General features: G+C 33.0%; 1 protein-coding gene across 1 annotated transcript in view; it reads left to right on the top strand.

Annotated features, from left to right (window-relative positions):
- Positions 1-12,644, top strand: part of LOC115880299 (pre-mRNA-splicing factor ATP-dependent RNA helicase PRP16) — a 15,404-nt gene continuing 2,760 nt past the window's right edge. The window contains exons 1-9 of the mRNA XM_030897483.1: positions 1-935; positions 2,171-2,446; positions 2,508-2,652; positions 2,712-2,947; positions 2,998-3,129; positions 4,059-4,286; positions 6,048-6,430; positions 7,686-7,934; positions 10,768-11,053. Of these exons, the coding sequence (XP_030753343.1) occupies positions 92-935; positions 2,171-2,446; positions 2,508-2,652; positions 2,712-2,947; positions 2,998-3,129; positions 4,059-4,286; positions 6,048-6,430; positions 7,686-7,934; positions 10,768-11,053 (2,779 nt within the window). The 5' untranslated portion in view covers positions 1-91. The remainder of the gene's footprint in view (positions 936-2,170; positions 2,447-2,507; positions 2,653-2,711; positions 2,948-2,997; positions 3,130-4,058; positions 4,287-6,047; positions 6,431-7,685; positions 7,935-10,767; positions 11,054-12,644) is intronic.

Below are 12,644 nucleotides of genomic sequence, written 5' to 3' on the forward strand. Positions count from 1 at the left end.
ATAGGTTATATTTGTTTATCAAATTTTACTGATTTATATTTTATGAAATTATTTTATAATTCTAAAATTGGAAAACTTATCAACCCTCAGTATGGAGGAAGACGGTGTGCACAGACTAGAAGGCACGATTGGAACCGAAAAGGGGGGTTTAATAATCAAGAAAAAGAAAGAGTCGACTTTTAAAATCCCTCAAGTTTCTTTACTCGGTTTGGATCGTTTAGCAGCAAAAAAACGCAAAGAAAAGGAAGATGCCGCTAGGAAGATGTCTTTTTCGATAGAGGAAGAGGACAGTCGCGACCCAGGACACGATAGTTCGAAAGAAACAAAAAAAAGCGGCAAAGAAGATCGTAAGTTTAGAACCCCGGCAGAGGAGACACCTACATACACTGGAGGTGTTAGTAAGGAGGCCAAAGAAAGACTGTTAGAAAGGGAAAAGGATAGATATAAGGAGAAAGGCGTTTATGCCTCAACTAAGGATAAAGACAAAGGTCATAGAGACTCCGACCATGATAGACACACCTATAAATATGATAGGAATCGCGATAGAAAAAGGGATAGAGATAGAGACAGAGATCGAGACAGGTACAGTGAACGATACGGAGAGTCTTCTAGAAGGGAAAGGACGCCCAAATTCAGAGATGAACCCAAAACACCAAACATCAAAGTAAAAGATGGGGTATCGAAAACATCCTGGGACGACGACGATGAACCCGTGCCTGCCAAAAAATCATCTTGGGATTTCCCCACTCCTACCCTTTACAAGAAGGAGGATGGTTCTTGGTCAGAAAGAAGCTCTAAATCTAGATACGGAGGTGAATCTTCAAGGTCCCATAGAGACTCGAAGAGTTGGAGGTATGATGATAGTGAAAGAGTGACACCTGCTCATAAATTCAATGCATGGGCGAGAGATAGAAAAAAGACTGGAGCTACACCAGGTATGGTTTTCTAATTCGATTTTTGAATGAGTATATTAAGAAATATACAGGGTGTCCGGAAATTAATGCAACAAAATTAGGTCATAGATTCTTGAAAAAAAAATTGACCCGTGTTTTTATTTTTGGCCAGTGGCCCCCCTTTTCGATTTACAGCCCCTAAAAAGAGTTTTTTTAATATCTCAGGGCTCTGTTGGACGAAAATCACTAAATTTGGTACACGTTGTTTTACCATAAAATGACATTTTTTGATGCTAATAACTTTTTTTTATTTTCATCAGTGGCGTCCCTACGGTATTCAAGTTAAATATTATTGAAGAAAAAAATGGTACGCCACTGTTTTTTTTTTTAATTATTTTTAAAATCTACATTTAATTTGGAACAAATTTGATCTCTTGACTTTTTTTGGTACGACGCACCGTTTTCGCGTAAAAAAATAAAAACCATTTTCATACATGAACAAATCGCTAAAATTTTAATGTAAATTTTCATAGCAAAATTTAAAAAACGGCAATTTAGGTTTTTGGACATTTTGGTTCGCACTTAGGTGATAAAAACGAGATTTTGGAAAATAACAAATTATTTTAAACATAAGTTTGCCGTTTTAAAAATTTTGCCATTGAAATTTACGGTAAAATTTTATATAGCGATTTAGTCACGTATGAAAATGGTTTTTATTTTTTTACGCGAAAACGGTGCGTCGTTGTACCAAAAAATAAGTCAAGAGACCAAATTTGTTCCAAATTTAATGTAGATTTTAAAAATAATTTTTATTTAAAAAAAAACAGTGGCGTACCATTTTTTCCTTCAATAATATTCAGTTTGAATACCGTAGAGACGCCACTGATGAAAATAAAAAAAGTTAATAGCATCAAAAAATGTCATTTTACGGTAAAACAACGTGTACCAAATTTAGTAATTTTCGTCCAACAGGGCCCTGAGATATTAGAAAAAAATCTTTTTAGGGGCGAAATTCAGGGGGTTGTAAATCCGAAAAGGGGGGCCACTCGAAAAAAATAAAAAAATACGGGTCACCTATTTTTTTCCAAGAATCTATGACCAAATTTTGCTGCATTAATTTCCGGACACCCTGTATAATACTCCGTGTCTTATGTGGTGAGCAACCCTGTATAGTTTTATTAAAAAATAGAAGGTTTTTACATTGAAAAATATGTCGATTTTACAAATAACAAAGTAAATTTTCAGTTGTTTATTATAACTTCTATAATTATTTATAGGTATTAATAAAGAAAATGACGAACAAAATCTTAAATGGGATAAGACAGTGGATAGGGAAGATTGGGAAGAAGAACAGAAAAGACTAGACAGAGAATGGTACAACATGGATGAAGGGTATGATGACGAGCACAACCCTTTCTCAAGTGTTAGTGAAGAATACACCAAGAAAAAAGAGGAACAGTTGGAACAAAGAAAGAAGAAAAGACTCAGTGCTCAACAAAGACAGATTAATAAAGATAATGAATTGTGGGAGAGAAACAGAATGCTTACATCAGGTTATAACATTTTGAAACTTCTCATTCTTATGATTTTATAATTATTATTTGTATATTATAGGCGTTGTGCATTCTGTTGATTATAATGAAGATTTTGACGAAGAATCTATTGACAGGGTACACTTGCTGGTTCATAACATTGTACCACCCTTTTTGGATGGTAGAATTGTTTTTACCAAACAGCCAGAACCTGTAGTACCTGTAAGGTAAAACTAAATAATAATTATAATACTAAATAGTAATATGTAATTATACATTTTTGTAGAGATCCCACTTCTGATATGGCCATGGTTGCCAGAAAGGGCTCCCACTTAGTTAAAGTCTTCAGAGAGCAGAAAGAGAGAAGAAAGGCGCAGAAGAAACACTGGGAACTGGGCGGAACAAAGTTAGGAAACATAATGGGTATAAAGAAGAAAGAGGATGAGGAAGACAAGAAGTATAACAAAGATGACGATTCAACTGACTACAAAACAGATCATAAATTCGCTGAACATATGAAAGGTTTGGGTTGTAATTATTTATATAAAAAATATTTATTGTTTATATTTAAGGCAGTAATGAGGCTTCAAGTGAGTTTGCCAAAAGAAAGTCTATCAGTGAGCAAAGAAGATATTTGCCTGCTTTTGCTGTGAGACAGGAATTGCTGAATGTTATTAGGGAAAATAATGTAGTTATAATTGTTGGTAAGTTACTATTTTTTTTGGCGCATTCACCATTTTGTCAACATTTTTTTTTGTTATTATTTATACACTAATATCTATAATATTTTCGTTTTAGTTTGGGCTAAAACACATTAAGTAAAAAGAGATACAACCTGTTTTCGATAAACACATTATTTTGCATTCCAGTGAAAATATAATTAAATTTAAATTAAATATAATAAACATTATATACAGTGTCCCCCATAAAGTAGGATCCTACGGACGTTTTTTTATATTAGAGTTTTAAAAAATCTTTTTGTGGCAATCACTTCTGCTTTGAAAACAACTTAAAATGCACCTAGTCAAAGTTGACAGCTAACATCTGGGAGCTGTCAAATACAAAATATTTAAAAGAAAATTTTAAAAATTGGTTAAATTATTATTATTTTAAAAAAGGTGACTAACAAAATTATGTTTCACCTTTGACTTGGTGCATTTTAAGTTGTTTTTAAAGCAGAATTGATTGCCACAAAAAGTTTTTTTAAACTCCAAAAAAAAACGTCTATATAGATCCAACTTTATGGCGAACACTGTATTTATTGAAGGGCTTCCCCGAAAAACGTTGTAACCGATATTTTTTTCAAAATAGAAAATTCAGTGAAATAAGGTTGTAATTTTCATAGGTATAACGTTTCTTCCTCGGTTTTCGAGAGAGAAAAAAATAATTTATAAAAAATTACCATTTTATTATTTAGATACATGTAAATATATTAAACTAAATTAATATTTTAAGCAGTAAAGTTTTTTCTTTAATTTGAGTATTTTTTTCGGTGAGTTTCTGAGTTTATTACGTTTGGTATTTAGTCAGGTAATTCTATGACACAAGGGCGATATTATAATATCGTCCTTATTAGTGTGTTGTTGGTTGCATATTAATTTACCGCAAGCTAATCTCCTCAACTACTGTCTAGGTGAAACTGGCAGTGGTAAAACAACTCAACTGACCCAGTATCTTCATGAAGAAGGTTACAGTAAATATGGAATGATTGGCTGCACTCAGCCTAGAAGAGTTGCAGCTATGTCAGTGGCTAAAAGAGTCAGTGACGAAATGGACAGAGCCTTGGGTGAAGAGGTGGGCTATGCCATTCGTTTTGAAGATTGCACATCGGAAAAAACCGTGATTAAATATATGACAGATGGTAAGTTTCGAATTTTCCTATTTTTTCACCCGTCGCCCAGTTTGGATTTTTTTCACTTAATTTTTACTACCCAAAACAGCGTTACAGCACACAAACTTCGTACGTGAGAATTTTACAGTGTTTCAATAACTAAGAAAGAGGTTCGAAGGCGAGTTCTCACTTGTCAGTTTCGCTGACGCAGTCTGACTGATTCAGTGATACTGAACAAATAATGAACGTCAGAACACATTTTCATATTAAATGATCAGTACATTCGTACTTTCAGTTAAAGTGAAAACCAGTTCTACTTTTTTTCATTTTTGACTGATCATTATCGAATAATGAATAGGAACTGAAGCGTGAGACCTACATTTTCGTGATTTGTTCAGTTTACAAGTTAAAGTTAATTAATTCTTTTAATAGTTTCACTAGCATCCCGTTTATTTCTTCGCAATATCCAGGACCTGACCCACCACCTACGACGTTTTCTTCTTTTCTGATTCACCAGAATATTCTTCGCGAACACCTGGTTTCAATTTTGTTTTAACCATTTTCATGTCTACGAAATCACCACGTTAAAATGTTTGGACCAACTGAATACTGAATGTAGCAAAACATGAAACGTGTGAATACAATCGTTGATTTTTATTTTTCATTGATAATGAATCAGGGTGCAGCCACACTATCCTAAAAACGGCGTATCGGCGTAACGACCTTGAATCGATTTCCAGTAATTCTATTGGCTGAAATTTTTGACAGATGAATTTGACAGATAAAATTTCTGACAGATGAATGTTTGAGCCAATAGAATTACTGGAAATCTATTCAAGGTCATTACGCCGTTACGCCGATACGCCGTTTTTAGGATAGTGTGGCTGCACCCTCAGTCAGACTGCGTCAGCGAAACTGACAAGTGAGAACCCGCCTTAAAGAAGGGATTTTTCGAAATTCCAGTTCCAAGGGGATGAAACCACCCCTCAAATATTACAATATTTTTTATTTAAAAAAACGGTCAAGTTTCCGAAAAAACGCTTAAACACGTGTATTTTGTATATTTTAAGATTTTTTAAAAATGTTTCGAAAAATCTGGTCATCGATTAATCACGATCCTGCTTAAAGCGCGAGACGTAAAAAGCTGATTTTTGGAAAACAACACTTTAGGGTGTAGAGGTTCGATAAGAATATATTAACCCCTCAAATATTAGAATATTTTTTATTTGCAAAACCGGTGAGTTTTTCGGAAAAACTCTTAAACACGTATATTTTATTTTGTTGTTTTACATATTTTAAGACTTTTTATAAATTTATACAGGGTGTTTCATAAAATATGACCATTGAGTAATCACGATTCTGCTTAAACTGCTTGACGTTTAAAGCTGATTTTTGGCAAACGGATTGACTATGGGGTGTAGAGGTTCGATAAGGAGGGGTTTCTCGAATCTCAAATTCCAAGAGGGTGAAAACGCCCCTCAAATATTACAATGTTTGTTATTTAAAAAACGGTTAGTCTTTCGGGAAAACGCTCGGACACGCATCATTTATTTTGTTTATTTACATTTTTTGAATTTTTTTAAAAAATCATACAGGGTGTTCCAAAAAGTTGAGTAATTGATTAACCACGATTCTGCTTAAACTGCTCGACGTTTAAAGCTTATTTTTGCACCATTACAAATGATTAATTCGACGCGAACGAAGTCGCGGGTGCCTCCTTCTTAGTGTATTTTTTATTCAATTCAATTCTTAGTTGCCTCCTTAGTGTATTTTTCTTCAATAATTTAACAGGTATCTTGCTGCGAGAAAGTCTCCGAGAACCCGACCTCGACCACTACAGCGCCGTCATCATGGACGAGGCTCACGAACGTTCGCTCAGCACCGACGTACTGTTCGGTCTTCTGCGCGAAATCGTTGCGCGCAGGCACGACCTCAAACTGATCGTCACTTCCGCCACGATGGACAGCGGCAAGTTCTCCATGTTTTTCGGAAACGTGCCCACATTTACCATTCCCGGTAGGACTTTCCCCGTGGAGGTGCTGTTTAGTAAGAATCCAGTGGAGGATTATGTGGATGCTGCTGTGAAACAGGCGTTGCAGATCCACTTGCAGCCCCCTTCGGGAGATATTCTGATTTTTATGCCCGGGCAGGAGGACATTGAGGTTACTTGCGAGGTGAGTTATACCGTGCTGGCAACTGTTACTTTTGGGTCGGTATTTACATGCGTGGAAGTAAATGGCATAGGGATCTTATTAAATCGGAATGAGAGAAATGCTATGGTGTGCTGTTGGGGCGTTACCTCATTTCTCCCTTTCCCTATCAAGTAAAGTAAAATCACGATCGCAAACCGCTTGTTTTTAATACTTTTTTTTCGAAAAGATAACTGGATAGATATTAGGGTGTCCAGTTTATTGTCTAAAAAAAATAACAGACCATTGTAAACCGTTTAAATTATATGGGAATTTGCCTCTTTTTGCAGATATTTTTTTTTCTCTCGATCTTGTTCTCTCGCCGCCATGACAATTACATATTCTTGTACAGAATTGAACGCTCTACAAAAAAGGTCTCTTACAATTTTTCGATTAACCTACTCCTTCAAAAGTTATTCACGGTAAAATTAACCACTCGGTAAATCCCTAAAGTTTCAACTTTTTTGAAAAAATGATGATTATTTTTGAAAAATTTAATCTGTTATTTGAAATAAAAGCAATTTTCATGATACCATGATGCAACAATTTTGAATAATGGAAAATAATTGAATGCATGACAGGTTGTTAATTCTAATGCTTATCATTTTTGAACTAATTTTAAGTAAGTTCGGTAAATTTCTGTTATTTTCCTAACATTTTATTTCTATTGAATTGACGATTTCAATTTATTTCTACAAACATTTTTGCCAACATACAAAAAAAATATCAAAAATATCAAAATCCAACTAATCCAACTTTTAAAAACCTAACCAAGAATGTATATTAAAATAAATCAGCTATACTTAAATGGTTTAAGCTTTATTAGACTTGAAGATTTCTTAATTCCCAACCTTAATACCATCAGAATTTTATATTTTTAAAGTAATAGATTAAATTTTTCAAAAATAATCATAATTTTGTTAAAAAAGTTGAAAACTTTAGGAATATACCGAGTGGTTAACTTTGACCGTGAATAACTTTCGAAGGAGCAGGTATGGAAAAATTGTAAGAGATATTTTTTGTAGAGCGTTCATTTCTGTACAAGAATATGTAATTGTTATGGCTGCGAGAGAACAAGATCGAGAGAAAATAATTATTTGCAAAAAGTGGCAAATTCCCATGTAATTTAAAATAATAGAGAAAAATCTGAAAATTGTACATTTGTAATTAAATCAAAAAATATAGTCCGACTCGCTCTTGTCCTTTTTTTTCTCTATTTTCTTGTTTTTTTTCCTTTAAGGTTTTAGCAGAGAGGCTGGGCGAAATCGACAACGCTCCAGAATTATCGATTTTACCCATTTATTCCCAGCTACCTTCCGACTTGCAAGCGAAAATCTTCCAAAGATCGCCGGAAGGTATAAGAAAATGCGTGGTAGCCACCAATATAGCAGAAACGTCCCTTACAGTGGACGGTATTATCTTCGTGATAGACTCGGGATACTGTAAACTAAAAGTTTACAATCCCAGAATTGGTATGGATGCTCTACAGGTTAGTATAATTATTGTTCAAGATCTCTTGGCCGCCAGACCTTACTTATTTCCTCACAGCTAAAATGTAACGGGATAATATAGTATAGTTCATATAAAAATATTAACTTTTGTCATTTTAACGTCATAAAAGGCATAAAAGTAAAGCACTGTTACGCCTAAGCGCAAAAATACAAAAATATATTATTAAACTGATATTAAGTGTCAAATTCAACGAGTGTACAAATTGTTGCTTGGTTACTGTTTGTACTATTTGCAATGTTTGAAATCGATTAAAAAATTATTTGTAATGTTTTAAAAGAAACAGTATGTTCTATTCGGAGTAAAAATGTACTTTTTGTGCCTCCCTGTAACGTCGGAATAGCTTTACGATGGTCCTTTAAAGGTACCGCGTCAAAAAAAGTATAAATTTTACTCCTAATAAAACAATACACTATTGTTCGGAAATAGTCTTAACTCGAGAATGAAATTAGTATGTATTATCTAATGTCAAAGTGTAAAGTACTTACTGCTTTTGTCACTTATACATAAATTTTAAAATAAATCCCTACATTCAGCGGTCTATGAGATTCACACGAAATTACTTCAAAAATCGGTCAAACATTTAAGTTGATGAATAGATATTTTTATATAGTTTTATAACATTTACAATTATTTTTCGATTTATTACCTGTTATATATATCTGTAATATTTTTTTCTAGTTTTCTAGGACACGTTTTTATAACTTTTACAGTTAATTTTTGATTTATTATAAAGTTAAAATAAAATTATTATTTTTTATTTAAATCACATGATTAAAATTAAAAAAAATGACTTGATTTAAATCATGCCAACCCTGCTACATCCTATATATTTTATTTGTGAGGAAATAAGTTGGCAGCCCTAAAATCTTGTTCTATTGATTTTTAGGGTTCCGTACCCAAAGGGTAAAAACGGGAAACCTATTACTAAGACTTCGCTGTCCGTCCGTCCGTCTGTCACAAAGCTCTATCTTATGAACAGTTATAGCTAAACAGTTGAAATTTTTGCAGAGATAATGTATCTATGTTGTCGCTATAAGAACAAATACTAAAAACAGAATTAAATAAATGTTTATAAATAAAAAAGTACTTTCACTAAACATAATCTTTTAAGTAAGAATTTTACATAAAATCTTTCAAGTCCTCGGTGGCCACGTGGTTAAAGCGTTAGGACTTTACGCTGCTATGACGTTGGAGCCGTAGTAAGGCAGGTTCGAATCCTAGTCAAGGCGACTTTTTTTAATAGTTTTTTTTTTAATTTTTACATATTTATTTTTACGTTTTACATATTTATTATTGATTAATACAATTTTTATAGTCTATAAAATGAATAACTTTGAATTTTGACCGTTATTTTTAACAACATGGCAAATATATTAAAATCCCTCTGCCAAAAAAGTTACTGATATTCTTTAAATTGAGTGCCTGAACGAATCAGATAGGTAACTCTTTTTACTTTCGTGAAATAGAAAAGGAAAATAATAAAACAAGTGACATTTTTTCCTCTTCTTGCGAAAATCAACACGAAATGTCATAATTGTCAAAAGTAAAATGTCATCAGCTTTTGATATTTCTAAATATCAGACCAATACCGTCTCTAATAGAACAGCCTCGGAGTGAGATTACGCTAGTTAGATACTACGGATTAATAAATATGTTGTAGAATACATGGAAAACATTATTCCTCGTATTTTTGGTTTGTATTTTAAAAATTATATAGTTTACATGAAATATACAGTTAATAAATACAATATATATATATATATATATATATAAATAGTTTGACAAATAAACTATGAACCATACAAATGCAGCAAATGTTTTACAATATACAAATAATGAATAGGTACATAAGATAATGGGTAAAATGATTTTAAATTTTGGTGTTTTTAAAATCGATCTAATTTAACAAAAAAATATTCAATATCTACTAATAGTGATGTATTATTATTTGTATTCATTAAAATTTATATGTATATTTTGCAAGTATCAATGTTCGAAAAATTATATTTGCAAATAATACAATATCATAGAAAAAATGCGTCAGCGATGGCTATGAAATAAAGATCGCTGTCATTTTATATGTAAAATTATTCTAAAATTTTTGATTTTCTTGGGATTTAGGTTCGGGAAAAACGCTGATTAAGTTTTTTATTATTTTTATTTGGTTTAAAAAAAAACGTTTCAGCTAACATTATAGCCTTCATCAGTGTTGTGTCGTATGAAAAAAAATAGTGTCGAATATAATCGAAAAAATTACATATAAAATATTCATGGCTGAAGTTGTACTCCATAAACCAAAACACTTTTATTTTTACACTGGACGCGCGTTTCATCGTACTCCATAGTCAATGTAGATAGTTTTAGTGTTAAGAATAATAAATTAAAAAAATATGTGGTCATCTTTTGACAAGTTTATATTAGTTTATTAATTTCAGTAAACATTATGTGGGTGTGTGGTGTGAATATTAGTATTATTAGTAGTATAGTATTATTAATAGTATCTAACTAGCGTGACGTCATAAATCTCGTTCCGAGACTGTTCTATTAGAGAGGGCATTGCGTCAGCATGGCCGCAAAATGCTAACCTAATAAAATTAACACTAGAAAAGCCCGCGGGAACTGTCAAATTCAAAGTTATTCGTTTCACAGACTATAGTAATGTGTTAAGGAAAAAATTTTTCTAATAATATAGTATCTAATGATGTATAGATAATGAATGGTACGGAACCCTTCGTGTGCGAGTCCGACTCGCACTTGACCAATTTTTTATCTGTTATTTTTAATCTGCTCCCCCCATATTACAATTCCAGATCTATCCTATATCGCAAGCCAACGCTAACCAAAGATCAGGTCGTGCGGGCCGTACAGGCCCTGGTCAAGCCTTCCGCCTGTACACCGAAAGACAATACAAGGACGAACTGCTAATAACCACCGTACCGGAAATACAGAGAACTAACCTGGCCAATACGGTACTCTTGCTCAAATCGCTAGGCGTTCAAGATTTATTACAGTTCCATTTCATGGATCCGCCACCTCAAGACAATATTTTGAATTCGCTGTATCAATTGTGGATTTTGGGAGCTTTGGATCATACAGGTACATTCAAAAAAAAAACCAAGTCCCTGTACAGGGTCCGGCAATAGTGCGTCGGGTCATCTATAGTTCGTAGAATAAAAAACTTGGGAATTTTGTATAAGTGTAAACCTAAAGAATGTACGAGGAAGTATTTCAGGAAAATATTTTGGCTTCTATAGAGTGGCTCAAAAAAGTGTGGGTGGATAGGGATGATTTTTTTAAATAGAACACCCTCTATATTATTGCATTATTGGCTTTCTTTCAGATCTTGGCTTTCTTTCAGAGTAAATAGATTTCGATATTGTCAGAGATTGAAATACTCTAAAAACGTCAACATTTGACGTTTCCAATATTTTACCAAACCGTTCCGTATCAAACCGATGTTTTTCAGGAACCGCTCTTTACCCAAGGACTGTATATAGTCTAAAGGACTGTTCGATCGCATAAAATCGCCGCTGTCGTAGTCGCCGTGGAATGCTACGTCACGTGCTGACCAGCGCTCCACAGTGCGGCGGATGGTTATTCTAGCGGGACAAAATCTCAAGAGCAATGTTTGGGACTTAAAATCTAAGAACGTAGCAAATGGTCTAATATATAGCAACTATATGGTTAAATTTATTTATTTATTAACAACTTAATTTATTAATAAATAAATACAAGATAATAAAACTATGATATTATTCGTACATGATACACAAAAACCGTATTGTAAACTATTGCCAAATACATAAAATTATGATATCAAAAAACTCTTTAGCAGTTTTTTTTAAATTAATTTGTAATCTTGTGACACCCTCTATAATTTATTTTAAAAAAATATATTTTATTTTGAAAATAATAAATAAGATAGATATTTTAATTTTAATTTTAACACTCGGTAATTGTAAATTCATATATTAAGTATCTAAGACAATTTTTTAAACTCAGTGCCTTTTGATGGAGTTGTTTTGTTTTTATACTATCCGATTGAAATGAATCTTTTTGGGCATTCACCTGTTAAGCTTGAACTCCCTGTGACTGCGACTACCTGTGTTGGTAACTATTGGTAACTCAAAAGATCTACATCATTCAATATATCGATATTTGAAAAAAAAGTGTAAGTTTGATATCTGCAGAACAAAGGCACGAAGGATTTTAACAAATAATATACATACAGTAGAAAAGTACATACCTTTGGCAATCTTCAACATAATTTGGCTTTCTAATAAAATGTATAAGCATTTGTAAATATTTTGTTTTCGTATGATCTCTGCCTTGCTGAGCAGAAAACGACCAAATTTGGTTGATAAAAATGTATCGAAATACAAAGAATATTCATGCATTTTTTATCAATTGGAATGTCTACTATTTATTCTTATCAGTACACATTTTTTGGCTTATTTCTAACCAAACGCTTTTGTCCCGCTAAATTTATCTTCCAACGCACTGTGCGCTCGTCCGTCAAATGCAAAAATAACTGTCACTGTCTAAAATCTTTAGCGCCAACTTCAACTCGGTCAGTAGATGACGTAAAAAAACTGACAGTGCAGGAAGATAGGAATCGAACTATCCTTATCTCTATAGTATCCTTGCTCTTTACCGTAGTTTACCTGTTTGGTTCGCCGGGTTTTGC

This window comes from Sitophilus oryzae, unplaced genomic scaffold (genome assembly GCF_002938485.1).
Source record: "Sitophilus oryzae breed Bouriz unplaced genomic scaffold, Soryzae_2.0 scaffold_1621_pilon_pilon, whole genome shotgun sequence".
NCBI classification, from domain to species: Eukaryota; Metazoa; Arthropoda; class Insecta; order Coleoptera; family Curculionidae; genus Sitophilus; species Sitophilus oryzae.